The 27,473-nt window shown below is 32.2% G+C and overlaps 1 protein-coding gene across 3 annotated transcripts; it reads right to left on the reverse strand.

Annotated features, from left to right (window-relative positions):
- LOC115875651 (UDP-glucuronosyltransferase 1-6-like) lies at positions 1-27,164 on the reverse strand. 3 transcript variants are annotated; one of them, XM_030891169.1, is made up of 4 exons: positions 26,706-27,164; positions 15,963-16,766; positions 6,633-6,852; positions 1-340 (listed from the first exon to the last, which is right to left on the reverse strand). In XM_030891169.1, the coding sequence occupies exons 1-4, from the start codon at positions 26,938-26,940 to the stop codon at positions 49-51; spliced, it is 1,551 nt and encodes a 516-aa protein (XP_030747029.1). In that variant the 5' UTR covers positions 26,941-27,164; the 3' UTR covers positions 1-48. The 3 variants fall into 3 exon arrangements, with proteins under 3 accessions (XP_030747029.1, XP_030747031.1, XP_030747030.1); XM_030891171.1 differs by having other exon boundaries at positions 216-340; positions 6,601-6,852; XM_030891170.1 differs by lacking the exons at positions 1-340; positions 6,633-6,852 and adding exons at positions 9,435-9,774; positions 11,201-11,420.
- Positions 27,165-27,473: the final 309 nt, after the last annotated feature.

Raw genomic sequence — 27,473 nt, forward strand, 5'->3', positions numbered from 1 at the left:
TTTTGTATTAATAATTTATTATAAAAATATTATACATAAATTAACAGTCTATTGCCTCTTTTTCTTTGAACTCTCTTTCAGTTGTTTTTTAGCTCGGTTACATTTTCTGTATTTGCACAATTTGCCTAGCACATAAATTGAGAGAACGAAGCCACCACCAAACACTGCGACCACGTCCAAGAACCAATACTTGTAAAAAGGTAAACGAATGCCCGCCACTCTTAAATGTGGCGCTCCTCCATATTTCACGACATATTTTATCCAATAATCTGCCAATTCTATAGGTTTTACCGGCCGATCTTTGAGAAGTTGTGATCTGAGTTTCGCATTTTTCTTATACCTATAAAAGAAGAATGAATAATAATATACATTTTTTTTGAATTTATAATTTAATTTGGAGAAAACCTATTTCATTAATAAGCCAGTCAAATAAGATCTATTATAGAGTTCACTTGGAAAAATGTGTTGGAAAGCTAATTATGATTTTGATTTGTTCAGTTGACATGAAAGATAATTATCCTATTTTTGCACGGTTGTTCGACCGCCGCGTCGTTCGACTCAGAAGGACCAAAAGATGGTAAAATCCTTGGACTTTTTTTCAGATTTTTGCCTATAGTTTCGAAACGTTGCGTTCTAGTCCATTAATAATTAAAGACCATTAAATTCTGCATATAATGAGTATTAATTCGTTCAATTCGGTCCAGTAGTATGACAGAAATTTAATGAACAATGTTGATATTTACCAATTTTGCTGATAAACGCATTAAAGTGACATTCGTCACACGGAAATTACCATTCTAAATAATAAATCATACAATGAAAGTTGCAGAGCATCAAATTAGCATTTTACATCAAATAATACATGCTGAGGAAATGAAAATGTTTGTGCCCAACTCTCCATGAAATTACTTAAGAAGTGGTATTCTGAATTAAACTAATACACATGTACCACATTTAATTAACATTAAAATGACCAAAAAACTAAATTTTGCTAATATTACATAATATATCCGAGGTATTCTTCTAAAGCCACAGTCACGATAATGTATATATCTTGTCAGTAAGTTTTAACATTGAAAATGTTTCTGTTATCCTATATAAGGGAGCCCAAATCGAATTAAAATGCTACATTTGCCACACCATGACGTCATATATACAAGGGTATAGGAAATCTCGGCGCAGCGGCGGCAGTCGGCCAGCGCGCGCAAAAACCATTACATCGCTAATTATTTATTGATATATCTTTATTAGTTTAAAAGCAAAAAATATGGGGTTTGCTTTGATACCTTGTCAAGGCATAAGCGAAACTTTTAAATTGTTTCTTTTTTTCATTTAGGCCTTCGTTTTTCGTTAAATGAAAGTTATATTAAAAAAAGTCTATTTTTAAACCAAATTTTCGCATGATTGAAATGAGTTATTCATGTTTAAATTTTTTTTTGGTCATAAGCGCCAATGGAAATGTTTTTTTTGTAAATAATTATAAAAAATTAGTCCCTACGAATACTTTATTGTGTACTGGATCAACAAAAAGTATTTGTTTTCTCTATACGGTGGTATTAATATATCGATTTTTGATAATAGTGCCCTTTTACCCAGTCTAATTTTGTACTACTTTCGGAATAAGGGTCCCCATATCATGTACTGTACTTCCATCCCTGAAAAATTCAGCTTGTGACACCGAAGTGAGACGTAAAGTCAAAATAAGCTTTAATCTACCTACATCATAGGTAGGTGTAGGTACTCTAGGTATATTCTACCTAGACAGTAGCTGACAGTAGTAATTAATTTGTTATCCGATAAGTAGTTGTCATTATATAAGTTTAATCATCTTATACCTCCTATAACGGTAGGTTTTGGATTTTTCCTGATTGGTTTGTTAAACAAAAATATACTGGGCATATAAATGTCTGTTACAGGTTAATTCGTTAAAGAAATATGTTACACACATATTATTTTAATAATAATAGTATAATAGTAATGGCTATATTATGTTATAACACATACATATGTATTGAATGTACTTATTTTAACCAATGCATTGTTTTGTTTTTTTAATCTCACAAATAAGAAATGTTTTATAGTTTTTATTATAAAAAACAGTGATTATACAATTTATTTACACCCCTTACACTGTTTTCTGTAAGGGGTGTAACCAGGAGTATATTTCGTAACCTCTTACGATATAAGAGGGCACAAAGTGTTTTATTACTTAATGCTTAAAATTTAATAATATATTTGTACATAAAATAAAATAGACTAGAAAGTCAATTAATTAATATTGACGTAATTACTAAATAAGTACAAGATTTTTTTTCTAATTATTTTAGTGTATTTTTAGTCACCTAATTATAAAGGAGAGATATCCAACCATTGCATTATTTTACTCACAAATAAATGTTTTATGGTTTTTATTATAAAACAACGATTAATTTATTATACACCCCTTAACCCAAACACTCCAAGGAGGATATTTCGTGACCCCTTATTTAAAGTGGACAAGCTTTATTAGTCAATGTTTTAATTACCCAGCGTCTTTAATAAAAATCTAATGTAATTTTTCATAGAAATGATCTGACATAAAAAGCAAATTTTATCAAAAAACTTTTTGATTATCTACAAGGAGTAAACCGCTGACAAATGTCTGTATACTAATGCCAAAGTAATGCCAAAAATACAAATTAAATACCAAAATTTCTCATATAATGCCCCACTAATGCCAAGCTGATTCCAATATAATACCACTAATACCACGAATAATATGTAACACATTTGTTTCACGAATTAACCTGTAACAATACTGGTAGGTACGTGCACAGATTTTTTCCTAGGTAACTTAAAAGTCGTTAAAAAGTCTAATTATATTTAAAGAAGATATAATTCCAACAAATTACATTATAAGGCCAATAATGCACAAGTAATACCATTAAAATTTTAGCGTTTTTAACTTGTGTAACATATTTCTTTAACGAATTAACCTGTAACAATAGTGGTAGGTACGCGCACAGATTTTTTCGCTAGGTAACTTATTAAGTCGTTAAACAGGCCTATAAAAGCTATAACAACATAGGTAACTAATATTTATAATTTAATTCGAGTTTTAATCTCAAATAATAAATGTTTTTACTGGTGTATTTCTGAAGTGTTCATTATTAAAAGTAGATATTCTTCAAGTTATGCGAAGTAATAAGTAATGTTTCCGGTGAGACCGCGTATATGTCACCGGATTCTGGTTAGTATAAAGACTTTTTTCTATAGAAAGAGTTTTTTCTATATTTTTCTTTCAAAATAAGACTAATTTCTTCTTATTCTTTTAAATATTACAGTGTTTCTTTTTCCTAAAATGTTATACTTAATTTTCGCTTAAAATTAAAAAATCACCAAATGGAGGAAAATATACTTTATTGAATAAAGTTTATAAAAATCATTTTACCATAACAAAAAAGTAAAAACATGTCATGGCGGAAGATACTCAGGTGGCATTTCACATATTTATCTATTAAAATCGAGATTAAGATAATAAACTTGCGTAATATGTTATAAATGAGATAAAAAGTTTCAGAATCGATTAATACGCAATACGCTACGCAGTCAACTTGCTCCTCTGCGCGGATGAGCGTCTTCAGACTCCTCCATCAGCCAGGGTCACGACGCGACGCCGCACGCCTCCGAAGAGGAATCGGCCTACGTTTGGCTAAACAGGCTGGACACTGTGGACTACGATATTGGCGAGTCTGAATATTTATAAAAATTTGCAAAGTAAAATATGTTGGAAAAATAATTAATCCATACATATATAAAACCTCAAAGGTTTTTTTTGTTGCATCCATCCCGCCGAAACCGCTTCACCAATCTTGATGATTCTTTTTTTGAATGAAATGTATATATGTGTAGATTTGTTATGAAGTATTTTTATAGTGCTTAATGGCTATTTCTTTGTGTAAAACGACTAAATACTAAAACATACCTGAAAACACCTACACACAATACCTCCAGAAATAAATTATTTGTCATTGTCAGTGGTGTGTCAGTTAGATTATATTTTAAGTTTTTAGATATTTTAGGAGTGAGTTCATACCGCCAGGTTTAGATACATAAATATTAGCACAAAGGTTCGTTTAAACGCCATTAGTGAATTAGCTACACAAAGCGATTTTAGGAAATTCATCCTCTTAGAGAGTAAAATTATGTCGGAACAGTTTGCTGTATGAAAATTCCTTACTATTTGGTCTAGAAAAATGAAATCCTACAAAAATAATTAGAAGAAATTTTTGAAATTCATCAACCAAATGGGTAAAGTTAGTAAAAATTTATATAAAACTTGGTGACCTCTGGATTATACACATAAAAATTGGCACAAAGATAAAGCAAATTTATGAAATTTATACACTTAGGGAGTAGAAAAGGGAATGGAAGTTTGCTGTACGAAAATGCAATACTATAACATTACAAACCAGACAGTATAAAATTTTATACAAGGGTTTATTTAGTGACATCATAACGAAATATATCTTCCTCAATTATCCTTCAAAGAATAAAAAATAACCTATAAAGAGAGTATTAGTGCTCTTAAATAAAAAAAATATGAGAAATAAAAAACATCTATGCTCATTAGCTCTCTATAAAGAAGTAAAAAATCATTTAAATCAATGCATGAACGATTCGAGGTGTAAAGCGAACGTAGTCGCGGGAAAAAGCTAGTAATTTATTAAATTATTTTATTTAACTGATTAATATTCATTGAAAAGGAATTTTTGTAATTCGCCACTATATTAGTTAAAAACTAAGAAACTCATATCAAATTTAAGTTTTGCGATTTTGACTTATACTTTTTAGAAAATCTGAACACATTTTAAAAGAAAAAAAGCTTTTGATAATATTTGTGTAGATTGACTAAAAGTTGTATAACATAAATTTCTACGACCGGTCTACCTAGTGGTCTGCAGCATCGCCTTGTGGTGCAAACGTGGGCCTGTTAATCTGGCACAACAGCCAAGAAAAACAGAAGCGTGGCTAAGAATTTAGTAATTTAAAAAAAATGTCTTTTAGATACAGTAGGAGGTATTAAAAAGTTTTGTATTTAAATGGGGTTTGTCTTTAATAGTTAAAAAATTATATCGTAAAGTGTAACTTTCCGTAAGAATTCTTTATCTGTCATCGATCATGATCTGTCATCATGTTAACCTGATGTTTTGTATGTTATTTTGTTTTTTTGCTTGTTTGTTTTACGGATAGGTGGCGATCGCATAATTATTATTGATAATGTTTTTTTAATGTTAACATTACTACATTTTCAGTGAATCTTTAAATCTGTTGTTTTTTGTTAAGTTCGTTATTTAAACATATGTATCTAATACACTCATATTAACACTAATCATATTTTTACGTTTTTATTCATCATTTTCAATGCCCCCCCGGTTGCATCTTTGTGAAGGACTGTGAATTTTTACATTTAAAACAAATTTGCCGACTCGGTTGTATGTCCCGAAGGCGCGTTGACGAGCTACAGCTTCACTGAGGGGAAGGGTTGCTATCTTCATGTTTGTCTTGGCTACTACTTTGTCGAAGATATCGTATCTTATTTCGTCTGAGGTATGTTTTCGAGGGTCAACATAAATGGCTACAAGGAATTTTATCCCAGCAGTATTTATCTCATCAGCACAAGCAGAATGGTTTCTGAAGGTAAGCGCAGCATCTTGTAAGTCTATGTTCTTGTCCAAAGTTGTGACTAACTTCATTTTCCCTGCTGATAAAGAATGATGACGTGGTATCACATCCACTGAAAGAATGCAGGAACAGAATGTTTGATTATAAACTCTCCGAGTATTTGAAGCATCTGGAAGAGTACAAATTATTTTCTTTTGCACCCTTCCCCGGCTTCATTAGTGCAATCTTTGAGGTGGTAGTTGCTATATAATGCTGTGAGCAGGACCAACAGATCTGTATCCTCTCCATTAATAATTATTACTCTCTCTATTACTTTTACTTTAAAATCTTTTATCATCTAGCTTTTTATGGAGCGTGGTTATTATACGTGTCTTATTACGGTCGCTGGATAAGAAGTGTTCTTTTGAAGTGGGAAAACTGGTAAAAATAAATATTTTTAAGCATCAATTTTAGCTATACTACTGAACCGAATTGAACGAATTGATACTCATTCTACGTAGAATTGTTAAACGACGGAACACTAAAAAATCTTGTTTTCTCGATATGTGTTACTTGATATAAAATGCTAATTTGATGCTCTGTAACTTTTATTGTATAGTTTATTATTTAGAATGGTCTTATCCGTGTGACGAACGTTTGAATGTCACTTTAATGCGTTTATCAGCAAAATAGGTAAATATCACCATTCTTCATCTTTGGATTTCTGTCATACTACTCGACCGAATTGAATGAACTGGTACTCGCTATACGCAAAGTTTCGGAACTATAGTCAAAAATGTAAAAAAAGTCCAAGAATTTTACCATCTTTTGGTCCTCCTGAGTCGAGCGGCGGAGCAACCGTGCAAAACTAGGATATTCATCTTTCATGTCAACTAAACAAATCAAGACCATAATTAGCTTTCAAACACTTTTTTCTAATTGAACCCTCTAATTTACCTATTAGCTGATAAATGCACCTAATTTCTTACTTCGGGTTTGATAACAACTCATTCAATGTAGAGGCCAATTCCTCCTCGGTAATACTGCTAAATTCGAGACTTTTACCAAATCCCAACGATTCTGCCCTTTTGGCATTCAGCTTTTGGTCGCCAAAAATGGGAAAAGCAAGTATAGGTACTCCCATAGTGACTGTCTCGGTAGTACTTAGAAGTCCACCGTGAGTAATAAATAATTTGCAATTAGGATGAGCTGAATAAAATAAATAAACAAATATAGCAAATATATTTGATTTTTGTTTGATATACCGAGTGCGTTTCAAAAATGGCTCCCTCCTATTTTTTTTAATTTTTCAAATAAAAAAAAACGAGATTTGGTATGTTGGTATATGCCATAAATTAGGATTGATTGACGTATTCAATTATTTTTGGTCGCTTCCTGTTTCACCGAAAATGACTACAACTTTTGGTTTTTAAATGGCATCCTCGATATATTATTACTTTTTTCGATAGAAAATGACACTCTGAATCGAAGGACATATCATATGTCAACTTTTGACATATTCGCATATTGTTTATTTGAAATTTTAACTTTAATTATAAATTTGACTTTTGAAATATTTATAAATTTGACTCGAAATTCCAATTGTGTGGTATCAAATTATTCGTAAAAAAATATGCTAATGAGCCACACCCATTCAATTTGAAAAAATTGAGATATGATTCAAAATACGATTTGAGCATTTTCTAACAGGCCAGGGCAAGACACTAAAAACATTAGACGATCCAATCTATTTTTCCAAGGCTCCTTGATTACAAATTAGTGTTTTTAGCATACCCATATAACACACAATATCCGCAGGATATTCATAGAATGTCGGAATGTCCCATTATAAGATCATCTTATAAAGACATCTATAGGATATCCTCCAGACATCCTGAAATCCTGTAGAGAGAAAGACATCTATAGGATATCCTCCAGACATCCTGAAATCCTGTAGATGTCTCAGAATAGAATATCTTATGGATATCTCTGTCGTATATCTAATGTACATCCAGCTGAGATATCCCAACATGCTCATGATAATAAAATATCCTAACAATATCTACTAGATATTTAGGAAAAATAAATAATGTACTACTTTTTATGTTACATAAAATGCAATAAACCGTACAGATAGATATATATATATATATATATTACGTCAAGGCAACAAAATATCCTGTTGGTATCTTCTGGATAATTATACGATCAAACGAACTTACCTGAAGTGAAGTTCGATCGTAATTATATGAGGCGTCCAGTCCGAATGTATTATCTTGATTTTTCTATACGTAGTACCGTCCCTGCGTGCACAATTTTAAAGCTATAAGCTAAATTCCCTCCCGCTACCAGTCTGGGTGGCCGCGCCGGCCTGGCGCGGCGGTCGGTATTCATTTTCAAAGATTTATTCATTAATTCAAGCGACCATGGGGCCAAAACGGGAGGGGTGGGAAGATAATACATTCGGACTGGACGCCTCATATAATTACGATCGAACTTCACTTCAGGTAAGTCGTTTGATCGTATAATTATATTCGCGTCCAGTCCGAATGTATTATCTTGATTTTTCTATACGTAGATGTTTAAAGAACTGATGGTTGCAAATTAATGAATGCGGTGCAGAAAGCATTTTTTTTGAGACAAAAATAGCTGAAATTATAAATATGTTTATTGAATGCAACCAAAATGAAACCAATTTAACGGCCATCAATACATGGATTTATTAAATTGTGACAATTTAACATATACATATATGCATACTAAGCAGAGACAGAAACCCATAAGATGACACTTCCATAAAGGATTCTGCCAAAATTGTTCAATTATACTTTATAAACCAGTTAACTCATCGTGTCGATAGAAATCCCTGTCTCAATGTAGAACTGCGTGGATAACTCGACTATAGTGAGGTTTAACCGATATATATTTTTTTAAGGTGTTTCTAACCCATTGCTTAATATTTAAAAGGCCTTACTTTTTAAGCCATTTAGTGAGAAATTAAGATTCTCAATAATTTATTTTCCAAAATGCTTTAATTACGTCGATGAATTAAACCAGAGTCATCATATATATTAGGTTTCGATCCATACATTGGTATATGGATATTGTGGACATTGATATAAAGTAGACACAGATATTGATCTGTATCAATTTTATACCAGAAGTTTGATTATGATTACGACTATGTAAATGTTGTATAAACCGGACATAACTTGCGCAAAGACCTAATTATCACTTAAAAAAATGTATCATTTCTAACTTTCAAGAAATCTTGCAAGAGTCTTGAAATTTCTTGCATATTAAAGTCTAAAAAAAAAAAATAAATAAAAAATTAAGATTTCCGATCTAGTTCCAGAGATGATTCGATCACCAGAAAATTGGAATAGTGTTCACACCTTTATGGAGACACTAATAGATGCAAAAGAGAAAGAAGCTAGACGAAGTAACTAAAACATCGCAGTAAAACCGCCTCCTCGAAAAGTAATGCCGAAAGGCTGTTCCTCGGGAAGATATTCAAAGCGGTTTGAGGAGGTTTTTTAGTCGGTAAGGTACCTCAACCACCCCGACAGTACCACATACGGTCTCTGGTTTGCAGATTTTTCTCCACAAAAAAAAAGAGGTTTAGATACAAATTTCGTCAAAAAATTAATCATAATTTTTTAATTGTTTTGACGCTAGTGATAACAGCCTTTTTTTTAATTTCTTAAATTTAGAGCCAACCAAACAAGAATAACTATTTCAATCATCTATATTTTGTTTTCAGGCAAAATCACTGTTATTAAAACAAGTCATTTTGTATTAATAATTTATTATAAAAATATTATACATAAATTAACAGTCTATTGCCTCTTTTTCTTTGAACTCTCTTTGAGTTGTTTTTTAGCTCGCTTACATTTTCTGTATTTGCACAATTTGCCTAGCACATAAATTGAGAGAACGAAGCCACCACCAAACACTGCGACCACGTCCAAGAACCAATACTTGTAAAAAGGTAAACGAATACCCGCCACTCTTAAATGTGGTGCTCCTCCATATCTCACGACATATTTTATCCAATAATCTGCCAATTCTATAGGTTTTACCGGCCGATCTTTAAGAAGTTGTGATCTGAGTTTCGCATTTTTCTTATACCTATAAAAGAAAAATAAATAATAATAATATGCATTTTTTTTGAATTTATAATTTAATTTGGAGAAAACCTATTTCATTAAAAAGCCAGTCAAATAAGATCTATTATAGAGTTCACTTGGAAAAATGTGTTGGAAAGCTAATTATGATTTTGATTTGTTCAGTTGACATGAAGGATAATTATCCTATTTTTGCACGGTTGTTCGACCGCCGCGCCGTTCGACTCAGAAGGACCAAAAGATGGTAAAATCCTTGAACTTTTTTTCAGATTTTTGCCTATAGTTTCGAAACGTTGCGTTCTAGTCCATTAATAATTAAAGACCATTAAATTCTGCATATAATGAGTATTAATTCGTTCAATTCGGTCCAGTAGTATGACAGAAATTTAATGAACAATGTTGATATTTACCAATTTTGCTGATAAACGCATTAAAGTGACATTCGTCACACGGAAATGACCATTCTGAATAATAAATCATACAATGAAAGTTGCAGAGCATCAAATTAGCATTTTACATCAAATAATACATGCTGAGGAAATGAAAATGTTTGACACATCCACTGAAAGAATGCAGGAACAGAATGTTTGATTATAAACTCTCCGAGTATTTGAAGCATCTGGAGGAGTGCAAATTATTTTCTTTTGCACCCTTCCCCGGCTTCATTAGTGCAATCTTTGAGGTGGTAGATGTTATATAATGCTGTGAGCAGGATCAACAGATCTGTGTCCTCTCCATTAATAATTACTACTCTCTCTATTACTTTTACTTTAAAATCTTTTATCATCTAGCTTTTTATGAAGCGTGGTTATTATACGTGTCTTCTTACGGTCGTTGGATAAGAAGTGTTCTTTTGAAGTGGCAAAACTGGCAAAAATAACTATTTTTAAGCATCAATTTTAGCTATACTACTGAACCGAATTGAACGAATTGATACTCATTCTACGCAGAATTGTTGGACGACGGAACATTAAAAAATTTTGTTTTCTCGATATGTATTACTTGATATAAAATGCTAATTTGATGCTCTGTAACTTTTATTGTATGGTTTATTATTTAGAATGCTCTTATCCGTGTGACGAACGTTTGAGTGTCACTTTAATGCGTTTATCAGCAAAATAGGTAAATATCACCATTCTTCATCTTTCGATTTCTGTCATACTACTCGACCGAATTGAATGAATTGGTACTCGTTATACGCAAAGTTTCGGAACTATAGCCAAAAATGTAAAAAAAGTCCAAGAATTTAACCATCTTTTGGTCCTCCTGAATCGAGCGGCGGAGCAACCGTGCAAAACTAGGATATTCATCTTTCATGTCAACTGAACAAATCAAGACCATAATTAGCTTTTCAACACTTTTTTCTAATTGAACCCTCTAATTTGATTAGTCTATAACCTATTAGCTGATAAATGCACCTAATTTCTTACTTTGGGTTTGATAACAACTCCTTCAAAGTAGAGGCCAATTCCTCCTCGGTAATACTGCTAAATTCGAGACTTTTACCAAATCCCAACGATTCTGCCCTTTTGGCGTTGAGCTTTTGGTCGCCAAAAATGGGAAAAGCTAGTATAGGTACTCCCATAGTGACTGTCTCGGTAGTACTTAGAAGTCCACCATGAGTAATAAATAACTTGCAGTTAGGATGAGCTGAATAAAATAAATAAACAAATATAGCAAATATGTTTGATTTCTTTCTAGTATGATATACCGAGTGCGTCTTAAAAGTGGTTCACTCCTATAACTTTTTTATTTTTTCAGATAAAAAAACAGATTTGGTATGTTGGTATATGCCATAAATTAGGATTGATTGACGTATTCAATTATTTTTGGTCACTTCCTGTTTTTCCGGAAATGACTACAACTTTTGATTTTTAAATGGCATCCTCGATTATATTATTACTTTATTCGATAGAAAATGACACTCTGAATCGAATGACATATCATATGTCAACTTTTGACATTTTCGCATATAAAATTTGACTCGAAATTCCAAGTGTGTGGTATCAAATTATTCGTCAAAAATATGCTAATGAGCCACACTCGTTCCATTTGAAAAAAATGAGATATGATTAAAAATACGATTTGAGCATTTTCTAACAGGCCAGGACACTAAAACCATTAGACGATCCTATCTATTTTTCCAAGGCTCCTTAATTACAAAGTTTCTAGCATAGCCATGGCACTCTAGATTGAAATTGAAAACACAATATTTCATTAAGCGAGAATGTCAAAAGTTGACATATATGATATGTCATTCTATTCAGAATGTCATTTTCTATCGAATAAAGTAAAAAAAATACCGAGGGTGCCATTTAAAAATCAAAAGTTGTAGTAATTTCCGGAGAAACAGAAAGTGACCAATAACAATTGAATACGGCAATCAATTCTGATTTGTGTCATATACTAACGTACCAAGATGCGTTATTTTACCTAAAAAAAATAAAAAAAAATTATATGGGTGTGATACTTTTGAGACGCACCCAGTATATATCTAGTATATTTTAGCATTACGATTCTGAAGATGGCACACATTTGGATTTCCACAGAAACTTAATCCCATTTTTTATTGAATGCCATCTAAATAATCGAGTTCATTGTGGAGAATATAGCGAATAGTACAAACATTATCACACATTATACAACATCAGTTTTTTCTAGCATTATTCTACATATTTAAGGCGGATTCAACAAAGCCAAGTATAAATTCAGAATAAGCATTATCCGAACATTTTATACTTATTGAACGGAAATCTTAATAGATAATTCTAGAATTGGTTACACCTGCTTTGTAGAATCGATCCTTCTTACCATATAAAAACTCTATTATACTATTTGAAATTCTTCGACTACCAAAAGACTTGAAAAGTACAAAAAAATCATTCCCATTTATACAATTTTTTTTATTCTAATATTTTGTTTCTATAATATTATTCCTTGTTAAATCAAATAATTATGATAGTCGTCTATGTATTGTTGAGTTTTGTCTATCTGTACTTATTAATTTTTTAGTTTAATTTTTAGATATGCATAATACGTTGGTATTTTGAAATTTGAACGCGAGGCACAATTTTAGAGAGACTATAATTATTATGATGTCTTTTTAGTCATAAAAGTGTAGAAGTATTAATAGAATAAGAAATATGAGATTCATATTAGGCACTGAGATTAGGTCATCTTTAATATTTCCAGTTAACTGGAAAATTTATGCTTTGATGATATGCACTAATAGTTTTTATATAAAACCGAGCTTATATAATTTAATATAGCTTGTATAAATATTAAATTATAATTATTTCTACCTCCTTTAAGCGACAATGTATTTGTAACCAAATGTTATTTATTATCATTTGTCGAGAGAATTACTTCATTAGATAATATATTATCTAATCCCTAAAAATACATTAAACCATTAATGAATTGAGATAAGATAAAAAGTCAATTTGATCGGAAACATTGTAGAAAATAGACATAAGACAAAATCGTAGTATAAGACGTGGTATATTTTTTATTATTATAAACACCTATGTATACAATGTGTCAATTTTAAAACTTCCCACCCTTAATAACTTTCTTGCAGTTAAGATACTGAAAAATTGGAAAGACACGTCAATTTTATTTGTAAGGTTTCCCCCTTAAAATGAAAATTTTTAGCTTTTTTTTTCAACCACCTAAGAGGGGTAGATGTCACCTTTACAATCTTAAATGGGAATGGGGGTCAAGTGGCACATAATTTTAAAGGGCGTTTAATTCTCTTTTCAGTGGTATCCTACTTTATTGCTTTTAATCCAGAGGTTTCCGAATAATCGCGTTTCAAAGGTGCAGAAACAATTAAACGTGCCAGATTTTGGTTTTCAGGTTAGTGTTTACACAAAAGTTATTGCAATGGATCTCCTTGTAGTACAAATTATTAGAAGATTAGGTTACACCACTTACGCCTATCTTATAAGTTGTTCAAAATGTTGTCCATTTTCCCGTAAACAGTAATAAAGTCTGTTTTCAAACACCTCCCTAACATTTCGGAAAATTTCACCGGGAATTGACTGGCATTCTGCTGTAATTCGCCTTTTAAGATCATCAATATCAGTAGATTGTGTTTTATACACAATGGATTTAAGATATCCAAAAAAATCCTTATGGGTTTTTCGCCAAAAATAATAATAATAATAATGGATTTAAGATGTCCCACCCCCCAAAAAAAGCCTTAAGTGATCTAGAAAGCCATTCAATTGGTCCCCTTCTGCCAATCCATGTACCTGCAGATCTCTCGTTTAACCACTGTCGGACCGGAAAAAAATAATGAGCTGGAGCACCTTCCTGCTGGAATATTAACAATTCGTCCTGTGAAACTGATTAGAGGTTGCCACTCATTCGAATTTGAGAAAGGAAAAAATATTATTATGTTTATGATGTTTTCTGTTTATTAGTATTTCGAATTTCGACCCCCTAGAAAAATGTAATGGCTACGTCCATGTTGCCACCTAATCTTCTAATCATTTGTACTACAAGGAGATTCACTGCAATGATTTTTGTGTAAACACTAGCCTGAAAACCAAAATCTCAATGCAGGTTTAATTGTTTCTGCATCTTTGAAACGCGATTATTAGGAAATCTCCGAACAAAAAGCAACAAAGTAGGATACCGCTGAAAAGAGAATTAAATGTCTTTAAAACGATGTGTCACTTGACCCCCATTCCCATTTAAGATTGTAAAGGTAACATCTATCCCTCCAAAGGGGTTGTAAAGAAAAAGGCCAAAAATATTTATTTAAAGTGTCCCCCTTACTAGTAAAATTGACGTGTCTTTCCGATTTTTCATATTTTTAACTGCACTGATAAAAAAGATAGATTTGAACTAAAGTCGTCACCGTTCTTGAAAAAAAAATTAGTGGTAAGAGAATTTATTTTACCGTAAAAGAAAATATTTTGCCTGAATAAAAACTCTCTGAACTCAAGAAAACTGTTTCTCTTGAAAAATTAGAAAATTTCTCTTGAATCTATTTTCATTCAACCAAGTGCAAGTTACTTTGTTTTAAGATAATAACAAAAATACGCTAGGAAGTACTTCATTCAAGAAACATGGCCATTTTTCCAATAGCTAAATACACTTTTGATGAAAAATAATAACGACACGCAAAAACGATGACGAAGGACGGTATATACAATCAGTCGGCTGTCCGATCAGTCGTACGTCGCATTTCATAGGTCGCACATCATAGTACGCACGTGTTTTGTTGCTTGGAATTTTCCACTTGGAATTTTGCATAATTTGCTTTTTAAACGCATATCGTATAACAAATTAGTGATCGTTATTAACTTGCATTTGTCATTTTTTATGGACAAATTTTAGGACATATGGATTCTTTAAAGGAGTTTCTGAAAAAATAGAAATTAGAGCATTTATTTGCTATATTTGACGGTAAGAGACATTTACCTAATGCACCTATTTAGATAATGCATGCGTGACTATAGATAGAATAAGAATATAGGTATATCGATTTTTTTATGCAAATAATTTCAAAAATTTTAGAATTTCAAGTCATCGAAAAACAAAGCTTATAATGTTAATAATTTGTTTGCTTTACTTTGATTAATCGTGATGTAACATTTTTTTGTAATTTGTAGAGTGATGAACCACCCCAAAAAATACCAAGGAGTGAAGAAGCAGAAATAACTACTATCGAGGAAAATAATATAACTTTATTTACTACAGACCAGGAAAACATAAATTTATCAGAAAATAATATACCTCGTAATATGCCTGTATATGATGTATAGACTTCTCTTAGATCAAAATAAATTTTAGTTGAGTCAAAGGTATTCGCTATTGGTTTAAGAAAAGTATTTTTTTAATCAAGAAATGTCCCTTTTCAATCAAGAATTTTTGCATGAATCAAAGAGACTATTGTTCTTGTAGCAAGAACTTCTTTGCATATTAATTTTGGGTCAAGAGTGAAATACTTTGGACAGATAGATTCTTCTATTCTCTAAAGTAATTTTTTAAAGCTTATGAAAAGATAGTTAATGCTTTAGACCAAGAAACGTCGTTCTTGGCCCTATTGAAAAGCGCCAATCTTTTGGGTCAAAGTCATATTCATTTCGACTGAGAGATCCTTTTTTTCAGTGTGCAAGAAAGTTATTAAGGGTGGGAAGTTTTAAAATTGGCACACTGTAAGAATGCAAGAATACTTGCCTAGAATGTCTTGTTGTGGAAACCATTTTGATATCTTTACATTAGCTGGTTTATTTTCTAATTGATCTTCATCCCATTTCCATAAAACCTTTTCCTTTCTCGATCCTAATACTTTCAGTATTACATTTTTTGTTCTTATTGGCATTTGAGATGGTACTAGGTTTGAACCCATGCTAAAATAGATAATTCCTTCTTTAGCGCTATCCATAAAATCTTGCAAATCTTTGGGTAACGCCTTGGGTGGTTGAACATGGTATCCGCCTATATCGATCATGTTAGGTACGTGCGGTACTGGCTGACCTATACTCTCATGAGAGTTTAATAACACCAATGATACATTTGAGTGTATTTTTTCAAAGTCGGGTATGCCCGGAAAATATTTCTCAGCAATTTTCTTTTGTTTAGGATAAACGAGATAATACAAATTTAACTGAGCTACCATACCGAAAATCAGGTTGTAGGCGCGTTCAGTAAAGGCCATTTCTTCGGATGATGTACTTAAGAAAAGATCAGGTACGTAGCTAGCTGGTTCAGGATTAGCAACTAAGTTATTAACCCATCGATTAGCTCCTAGGGTGCTGAATACTATTAAGGGAGCATTAAAATGATGGCCAAGTGCGGTAAGAGCATCCGACATAAATTGTTCCATTATCACTGCATCAAACTTTTCATTCGAATGCAACAGCTTTTGAGTATCAGGATGTTCGAGTACACGTTCAGTCATCATAGCACCAATGCCATTTAAAAAAAAGATTTGGAAAAATGGAGAAATATCTGCCATTTCAAACATGTTTCTGGGTTGTTCTGAAAAAGAAATATTAAGATTATTAAAATATACCAAACATGATAATAGATGCCATTCTAGGACACAACGCAGACATATAATGTATACCTTTAAAAACTTAATCAGAAAGAGAGAGAGCATCCTAGAGAATGTTCTCTCATAGAAGATGATCTCTCACACTCCCCTATTTCTATTTCTGTTCGGGCATGCGCAGTGGAAGATCTCATGCCTGACTGCAACTATATAAATGAGACTTTAATAATACCGTTGATTGAATAAATAAGATGCGCAACTTTATAGCCCAGGAGGCAGTTAAATTTTTTTGTTTTTATTTTCCCAACGGGTGAATATATTGATAGGGGGATTGAATAGCGAATCTCGAGAGATTTTTAACAAAATCAAATATTTATCGAAAGAGTTTCAGCCTCGAACGCAAATTATTCAAAATGAATTTGGAAACACTACAACGGAGCCTCTGGAGATTTTTGAAGTCTGGAAGAAATACTGCTTAGGGCTGTTTGGCGAAACCGCCAGCAATTCCGACAATAGGGTTGACCTTGGAGATGTAATCAAATAACCTGCCATACTAAGAACAGAAGTCCAAAGAGCTATAACTAGACTTAAGAACAACAAGGCACCGAGAGTTGACGGTATTACCGCTGAGGTACTTAAGGCAATGGGAGAAGCAGGAATAGACCTAATACATTTGCTATGCAAACAAATTTGGGATACCGGCAAGTGGCCCGATGAATGATGCAATTCCATCTTCATACCGATCTTTAAGAAAGGATCATCACTAGACTGTATATAGCAATTACAGAACAATGGCCCTGATTCCCCATGCCAGTAAAATATTCTTAACCATCATCAACGAGCGTCTTGAAAAAAAACCAAACCAAACCTCCCGCAGATATCAGATGAACAAAGAGGCTTTATCCCTAGAAAAGGCACTAGAGAACAGATCTTAAATCTTCGACAGATTATAGAAAAAGCCAGAGAATACAACATCGAGATGTACCTGTGCTTCGTGGACTACTCCAAGGCGTTTGATAAGGCAAAATGGAATAAACTTTGGACTATCTTTCTAGAAATGGGCACTCCACCTCACCTGATTGATTTGGTCAAACAGCTCTATGAGAACAACAGTGCTAAGATCAGAGCTAATAACACGTTATCGAGTGGTTTAAAGAGTAACGCAGGTGTGAGACAGGGATGTGTACTCTCGCCAATCCTGTTTAATATCTACAGTGTCATGCGTCGAGTAATAGAAGAGTGGAACGGTGGAATATCCGTGGGGGGCAGGAGGATAAATAACCTGAGATACGCGGATGATTATAGCCGTGATTATAGCCGCCAGCAAAGAAGAGTTGCAGAAAGTCATGACTGCACTGTGCTCTATTAGTGCAAAATATGGCTTGGAACTAAACAAACGGAAAACCAAGACGATGATTGTTGACCGCCTCCGCAATAACCAACCTGATGTCCGAACCGTGGCTGGATACGAGGTTGTAAGCCAGTTCAACTATTTAGGTTCCATGATAGCAAACTCTGGAGGATGCGAGGCTGAAATCAGGCGCAGAGTGGCAATAGCGAGGAATGCGACAACAAAGCTCACTAAGATATGGAAGACTTCAGCAATCACACGAAGAACTAAACTGCCCATTGCGAACTCCCTCATATTCCCCATAGCTATGTATGGCTCCGAAACATGGACACTAATGGAGAGTGATAAGCAAAGAATAAATGCCTTGGAGATGTGGGTGTATCGACGGCTGCTCTGCGAATACCATGGACGACTCATCGAACAAACATTTCCATTATAGAGGAACTAAAAATTGAGACACGTCTGGTTACCAGATTAAATCAGTCAATCCTCCGATATTTTGGCCATATTGCCAGGAGTGGCACCTCAATTGAGAGAGTGATGGTGGAGGGGAAGGTAGAGGGAAGACGATCACGTGGAAGGTCACCTAAGAGGTGGGTAGACCAAGTCAAAACCCTAGTGGGCCACAACCTCCCTGAAGCTTCACATATGGCGCAGTGTCAAACAACTTAGTCCGAGGAAGTAAGGGGAATCAACACATGATGTCACCATACTCTCACGTAGAATGAAGACCGAAGAGAGAATATATTGATTTGGTCATCGAAACTCCGCGGTCTGGATTTTAACGTGTAAGATAGTGATGTAGACAGCTTAATGGAAAATCAAATGCATTAAAACGAGATAAAAATTGGGTTGATACATTTCTTCTATGCGGTATTGCCGGATTTTGCATCAAAATTTCAAACCGTACAAGTAGAAGTTTACGAAAAATGTTGCATCTAGGATTGGAACTTTATTTTTCACTATTACTTACTCATTTTACTACAGCTGTCATAGATTATATTTATTTGAGATTTTTTTTCTTCATTTCAGTAGTATACTCGTACATGAAAATTTTTAAAATTACGTAGATTTTTCTACATACATTTTCCTACAAACGTAAAAAACCGGCAACACTCTATGCCGCTTGTAATTTTGTCTCTCTATCTGTCAACCGGTCATTTATATTATTCTCTATCATACGCATTAAAATCCAGACAACATAGTTTGGGTTAGTTTGTTTACAACAGTGTATAATAGTTAGTTCAGATGGTGACATTAAATGACAATTTGTGAGTCTGGCTAAAATTTTCGGATATGCTTACTAAATGAAATAAAAAAAGTCCACTTATTTTTCCAGTCATGAATATTGGAAATGTATTAATGTGAATCATTTTTGTTACATTAATTATTATTCTACGCCTTTTACGGACGATATTATATTGTTTACTTTTATAAAATTGTGCGGCGAGTATAAATTCGCTGATACGGGCGTTACGCCATGCAGGCAGCTGGCCGCTGCGCTGATGTGCTGACGAAGAGTATTTTTGTTAGGATTATTCTTAAGTTAAAATTTGTAAGCAGTCTCTCGACTAACGTACAGAAATAAACAGTTTGTTAAATAATTCTGATTTTATTTAAATATAATATAATAATTCAGAAGTGGGATTCATAAGAAACCTAAAAGTTATTTAATAATAGTTTTCCTATTATACAGAGTCTCCTAAAAATATTTTTTTTATTATTATTATTTTTTTACTCTTAAAATTGGAGACAGTGACAGTGAAAATAGTAGTGCCGAATACAAACGAGCGTGGGCAGAAATTGGACTTAAAAAAAAGAAAAAACTTTGGCAAATCGAATCATCGGAACCTAACACGGACAGTAACTCGAAAAGTGAAATGCAACAAACATCAAACTAAAAAAACGTGTGCATCATAAAAAGTTGGATGACATTGTTAATCAAAAAGTCAGTGAAATTTTGAATATACTTCATGTGCTACAGGGTGGCCCAAGTACTTACGAAAATATGAACTGCTATCAAAAACGACAAAGTGCCTACTTTTGACCCGGATAAAGGAACTATAAAAGTCCGGAACAACTATTTCAAGAATTTTTGAGTAAATTAAAATCCAAAAATATTACCAAAAAAAAACATGCACCCAAAATTATCACGGAAGTTTGTCATATCTGTGAAAAAAGGACACATGGCTGAGATGCTGGTTTCGCCGCTCAACGGATGATCAACCTCCACCTTATCAGTCAGCGCCCAACGACCAGTTTCCAACCTCCTGTCAATCAGCACCACTACACAAAAAATGCAGCAACTGTGGAAAACAGGGACATCTTCGAGACGACTGCTGGTTTTTAAAATCGGCCACGGTGAAGACCTTAAAAAGGCAAGTACAAAATGATATTTATACTATTTTTTCTAAAAATAAATAATGTTTTGTGCAAAGGGTATTTGGACACAGGTAGCCAAATAAACGTTGCGCACGCAAGCATAATAGACAAGTTAAAATTAATAAATCAACCACTTACGTAACTGGATTTGGTAATAATATTATTTATCCATTGAGCCAAGCATTAGTATCATTATGTTTTGAAATTTTTTCTATTGAAAGTATTGTTCATTTTGTAGATAGAGACATGGGCTTAATAGATATAATAACTGGTCAACCAGTTACAAATAGCGATAATCTTGAAAATAATAGGAAACAAAGTACAACTGACAAAAATCGATAACATAAATACTATGAAAAATTTTAATTTTAATGAGAAAAGTAAAAAAGTTTGATATTAGAATAATAGATATGTACAGATTTCACCTAATAAAAATATATAAGATATTAGAATAATAGGAAATTTACAGATTTCACCTAATAGCACAATAAATGTAAGAGTAAATAGTAACTGTGACAATAACTTAATAATTCCCGCCAAAATGTGTCATAACTATACAATTCCAACTGTTCTAGCTAATAAATCTGTATTTATGATGTATGTCACTAATATAGGCACCGAAACGTTGAAACTGAAAAATAACCAAGTACTGACAAGGGGATATAAATTTTTAAAAGACCTCCAAAATTATGATAAACCAGCAAAGGAAATTTCTAGGATAGAAATATCTGAAATAAATGTCGGGAATATTTTTATATTTTTGTTGCAAAAAAAAAACAACTCTATGTTTTATACGATATATGTTTTATACGATTTATTAAATAAATTTAGGACTTGTTTTGCAAAGTCAACTAGTGAGTTAGGTGTGACGGATTTTATAGAGTTTGAAATAAATTTATCTTCCTGTGAACTCATCTTTTACAAACCTTACCGGGTGTCACAAAAAAAGGAAAAAGAAATAATACGCGAAAAATTTAATTACCGACTTATTGTCTAATAATATTATCAGGGAATCAAATTCTTAATATTCTTGTTCTATTTTAATTAAAAAGAAAACTGTGGATTACAGGCTGGCAATTGACTATAGAAAACTTAACAAAATAACTGTCAAGGACAGAATGCCACTGCCAAATATTGAAGATCACATTTCGCGTTTCAAGGGATTTAAATATTTTTGTGTACTGGACATGACGCAGGGTTATTATCAGATACCGATGTCATCTAATTCAATTCAGAAAACCGCTTTCGTTACGACCCATGGTCAGTACGAATTTTTAAGGATGCCATTTGGTGTCTGTAATATTCTGGTGTAATTTGGTGTCTATATGCCCCTGCGGTATTTCAAAGACTTCTAAATAGGGTACTTGGAAATTTAAGACATGATAGGGTAGTGAACTACCTAGATGACGTTTTATTATTATCGCACTGAAGAAGGTCTGGAAATACTTGAAACGGTGTTAAAAGTTTTTAAAAAAAATGCAAACCTTAAACTAAACTTAAAAAATGTACATTTTTTGAGACAACTATCGATTATTTAGGTTATGAAATTAATAAATTTGGTATAAAACCGGGCGAACAAATTAAAAAGGCTATTAACTTCAGTGGTGGCAAGCAATAAAAGATCAAATATATATATTCTCTTTTAGTAAACAAAATATGGCCATTAACTACTGGTCTACTAATAAAAAAAAGTATAGTAGATTTTAAAATGGGTTCTTACATTAGTTCTTATGAACAAAATTGATGCCTGTTGAAAAGTAAATAAATATACAGCTCACTTTAGTATACCAGTGTAGGTTTCAGTTAACGAAAATTAATATATTGAAACGTTTACGACGGTAGCTCGTAATTCATCATTTAAACTTCTTTTAAAAAATTAAAGAGCATAATTTGCTATTGTATTAGAAAACTGTAAAAACAATTTTCTTAAATTGATTTTCAAAAAGGAAATTTTATATTCGACTTACTGAAGGAGTCATGGCTTAACAAAAATGAGGTCTATAAAATTAAATAAATCTCTATACTGTTTAAAACTGCAAAAATAAACACTACACAAACTGTCGCCAAGATATTGGTTTAAGTGTTTTTTGATGAAGTGTTAAAACAACATGACTTCTAGAGCCTTAAGAGAGACCGCTCTAAATAAATTTCTTAGATAAGGATTTATCAGTAAAAATATCTGTTATAGCTAGTTTAAAAAACTCAGTAAATTATGATATTTATGATCATAGAAAATTCTGATGATCTCTTGATTATTACGCAAGATAAATAATTAAGTCATGAGAAATATTTGATGAATCAATTTAAGTGCATAAAAAAATATAGGCATAATAAGAATAAAACTATTTATAGATGTTAAAATTTGAGTAAGATAAAACTCAAATTATCTTAGATCAAAGTTTATATAAAAAAGTAAAGTAATGAGTTATTTTTTATTCGATTATAGAATCGTTACTGTTACTCATCTGCCTAATAAATTAGATTTCACTGTTTTAAATTAATCTGAAACTATTTGGTGAAAAGCCGAGTTTTTGTTAAAATTTAAAAGATCTACTTACTACTCGCTCTTCGTTAACCATATATGATAGTAATTTAGAAACTGAGCTGCATACTGACTCAAGTAGTAAGGGTCTAGCAGAAATTTTGATGCAAAAATATACAAACTGGCTAAAACCAGTAATGTATTAGATGTAGGGCTTTATCTAGAGATGGTGGTTGTAAATACAAGATTTTGATTTCGAAATTGAACCCAGACCCGGGAGTAAAATGTCTCATGTTTAGTAGGAATGGGAAAAATTTTGACATTCTTAAAATAAATATCGAAGATTGGATAATATGTAGTATTCAAATCGCAAGATGATGAATAAATGTCAATAAAAAAATACTTAACAAGAAAATCCCGATAAAGAACTATAAAATATTACAAAAATGACCGACTTTTCCGGAAAACTTTAGATGGAAAACTTAAACAACTTGTTATTCCTAAATGTGCTAGGTTTTGTTTAATGCTGAGGTTCTATGATAAAATAAGGCACAACGGCCTTAACAAATGCGACCAATTAAAGACATTTTGGTTTGAGGGAATGACAAAATTTGTCAAAAGTAGGTACGTTAATTCAAGTTTAGATTGTGCATTCAAAAAGACAAAATATGGTAAAAAAAAACAAGGTTATTTATTTCCTATAGAAAAACCTACCGAACCCTTGCATACATGGAATATTGATTATTTAAGGCCATTTTGCAAGAGCTCTGGGTTTTCTTATATATTTGTTATTGTGGATTCTTTTACAAAATACCTTCTCGCCCGACCCATTAAACTACAAATTCGAAAAAAAGTTATTTACAATTTAAAAGACTTGTTCAGCATATTTGGTGTACCGAATGAAATTATTTCAGATCAAGGAAAAGCATTTTAAATGTAAAAAAATTCCATCATTTTTGTCTTGATTATAAAACTAAAAATATTATAAACACGGTATCGTCACCCAGGTCAAAAAAAACAGGTAGAACGGACAAAATCGCACATTGTTAAGTGCTATTAAAACTAGTTGACAATGAATGCGACTGGTGGAAAAAACTACCACAAGTAGTTTTGGGCATTAATACTATAAAAGTAGTAGTATAGTAATAAAAGTAGTAGTACAGTAGTAAAAGTAGTAGTATAGTAGTAGTAGTATAGTAGATATAGTAATAGTACTAAACTAAGCCCACATTAATGTTTGGAATTGACAAGAATTTAATTGGTGACTGGTGATGATACTGTGAAAAAGATAAATAAAAAGCGTACAAAAATATTGCTACAAGTTCCATGAATAATCAAAGTGAAAGAAATGAAAGGGTATTTTTGATAAAAAAGAAAAGAATCAAATGAGAGATTTGGTTTTGTGGTCTAGGGCAAGCACTGAGACTAAAGGCCTGTTAGAAGGCAATAAGGACCTGTTAGAAGGTAGTAGGCCTGTTAGAAGGCAATAAGGACCTGTTAGAAGGTAATAAAGGCCTGTTAGAAGGCAATAAGGACCTGTTAGAAGGTAATAAAGGCCTTTAGGGAGGCAATAAGGACCTGTTAGAAGGTAAAAAAACCTTGTTAGAAGGTAATTAAGGCCTGTTAGAAGGCAAAAGAAAAATTAGTTGAAAATTATAAAAATGAATAAAATGGCCTGTTAGAAGGTAAATGAGGTTAATTTGTGATAATTGATTATAGTTGTTATAAATTAACTTCTTTGTTATAATTAATTGTTCAACTCATAAAAAATAATAAAAAATGGCCTGCTAGAAGGTAAAATAAAAAGCAAGTAAAATATTTTGTTGACTCGTTAGAGAGCAATAAAAAATATATAAAAAAATGCTTTGTTTATACCAAATATTTCTTCTCGTTTTGTTTTATTTTTCAGGAGGGGTGCCAGAGAAGATATCAGCCAAAAAAAAAGCAGCCAAACAAGCCCGGATATCGAGTGAGGACACTCTCTAAGCAGGATGGCCGAGTGTTACATTAATTATTATTCTACGCCTTTTACGGACGATATTATATTGTTTACTTTTATAAAATTGTGCGGCGAGTATAAATTCGCTGATACGGGCGTTACGCCATGCAGGCAGCTGGCCGCTGCGCTGATGTGCTGACGAAGAGTATTTTTGTTAGGATTATTCTTAAGTTAAAATTTGTAAGCAGTCTCTCGACTAACGTACAGAAATAAACAGTTTGTTAAATAATTCTGATTTTATTTAAATATAATATAATAATTTATTAATGGACATAATTGTATGGCACATCCCAAGTGGAGGAAAGTCAGTCTGGCTGAAAATTTGCGAATGAAAAATATTTACAGATTTTTGACAACCTCAACCCTTATTTTCCCATGCTTGAAATTTAACGTATCATTTGAGACTATCATAAACTATAATCAAAAGCAAGTGTGGCTGATTTACGAAACTGGCAAATGAATTTGGCGGTATCTTGAATATGGCAAAAATTGCAAAATTTTTGCTCTTATTTACCCGGATTTGAAAAATTGCCACATGATAAATAATACTATAATTTTATAGAAAATACACGTCTGGCTGTCATTTACAATCACGAAAGCCCTGCCAGACTTACAAGTCAGGGTGTACATTTCGTATCGGTCGTTTTTATAGATACGAACATTTATGACACTCTGTAAGTTCGTGATATTCAATATAGCAAAATCGAGAAACATTACTCTTATTTCAAAAATTGCTGTAGATCCAAACACAGTCATATGATGGGAAGTTTAGAACCAGTCACTTTGACGAGATTTTTTATTACTATAAATTAAAAACTAAGGGAGATACAAAATAAACTCGATAGACCGATTTTGTGGGGAATTAAATTTCCTACAAAAAATATTTGACATTTATTAATAATAATTTTTTAATTTTTATAATTTAATATTAATTTTTATAATATTTTATTATGTCACTGATAATTACAAAGTTATTGGCGAAAAAAGTTCTTTAATAACAACCGGACGGACTTAAACCTTATTTTTTGGATTCCTGGGACCAAAACGTTGAAAAAAGTGTTTTTGGTCATAGTCAAATTTCGCCCTAAACCAATAGTTTTCTTACCATAGATTATAAAAAGTAAAAACAACGAGCCTGGCAAGGCTTTCGGGATGTTCCACATGAGCCAGATATTACAGCAGATTTGCAGCTGTAATTATAATATAAACTATCATCTGACAAATTTTTAGGATTGGGAAAAGAAGGACAAAGGTTTCAATAGTTTTTATCTAATTTTACACCTGCCAGACATATTAACCATTCTCACAAATTAGCCAGGCTATTTTTTTTCTTAACTGAACAACATCTCTCACTAATAGAACAATTTTTATCGCTGGAAAAAAAGTGCAGTATATTTGTACTTTATAAATGTAACTGAATTGAAAATTGTAACTGTTTTAGATGATATTATAAACTTTATAGTAATATGATATAGTTCAGTGGCCGTATGTTTGTTCTCCAATGATTTAGAAAAACACCACTAAGTATAGACAACATCTAAAATAATATATATGTATATTTTTTGCGACATTTTTAAAAATACTGCTTGAATATAGTGAAATGCCATCAAATTACTAACAAAAGTATTTGTCATAATTTGTCTTACGCATCACAAAATGTTTTATTAGTCTCGACATTAATTGTCAATAAATAAAATTAATTTAATACTTACCATCTCTTACTTCACCAAGTTCCTTCAGCACTATTTGTTTTAGAGTTTTAGGTGGGTTTGGTTCAGAAAATGCAGCAATAAAAGTAACGTCATGTCCCAAGTTTGCCAAACCTTTACTTAAACTATTTCCTAATATATAATGACTCCTTGCGGGTACGGGAAATACTATTAGTAGTTTTAAACCGTAGACACTGTTTAAAATTACTGAATATAATAACAGTGCAGCTAGTTTCATGATTAACGTTAAGTAGGTTCAGACTAAACCAAAATAATAAACATGTGTATACGTCTAGTCGCCTATATATTTGTGTTGATCTTCAAAAATTATCAGCGATGCAGCGTAGCGCGATTCTTTTTGTAAACTGAAACAGGCGACTCATCACCGAGGTCACGAACACTGTTTATAACGGGTAAGGAACAATTAACAAACCTACTATTAATAATCTGATGTCAGCTACTATCCGGTGTTTCTAATATTTCACAATATTTTTTGGCATGGATTTATACAGTAGAATATACAGGGCTCAAGTTTCGTTTAGCCGAAATCAGTTACATAGAATATCGGTTTATCGGATGATTCTATACGAGAAAACTAGCACTACATAATTTGATTTTTGCCGCGAAAATTCTTTGTTTGTGAGAAAACTCCAATTTTTAATTTTTCTATTATTAACTAATATTTAAAATTTTACGGTGTTTTTTTTTCATTATAGAATGACGTAAAACATTTAATATAACGATGTGAACTAATTTTTATTCGAAAATATA

Source organism: Sitophilus oryzae, unplaced genomic scaffold, assembly GCF_002938485.1.
Source record: "Sitophilus oryzae breed Bouriz unplaced genomic scaffold, Soryzae_2.0 scaffold_1393_pilon_pilon, whole genome shotgun sequence".
In the NCBI taxonomy this organism is placed as follows: Eukaryota; Metazoa; Arthropoda; class Insecta; order Coleoptera; family Curculionidae; genus Sitophilus; species Sitophilus oryzae.

Coding starts and splice junctions, on each gene's coding strand:
- LOC115875651 (XM_030891169.1), bottom strand. CDS start 26,940: ATGAAACTAGCTGCACTGTTATTATATTCAGTAATTTTAAACAGTGTC. Junction 16,767..26,705: donor ACTTGGTGAAGTAAGAGATG/GTAAGTATTAAA, acceptor TTTCTTTTTCAG/AACAACCCAGAAACATGTTT. Junction 341..6,632: donor GAGTTGTTATCAAACCCGAA/GTAAGAAATTAG, acceptor CTTCTTTTATAG/GTATAAGAAAAATGCGAAAC.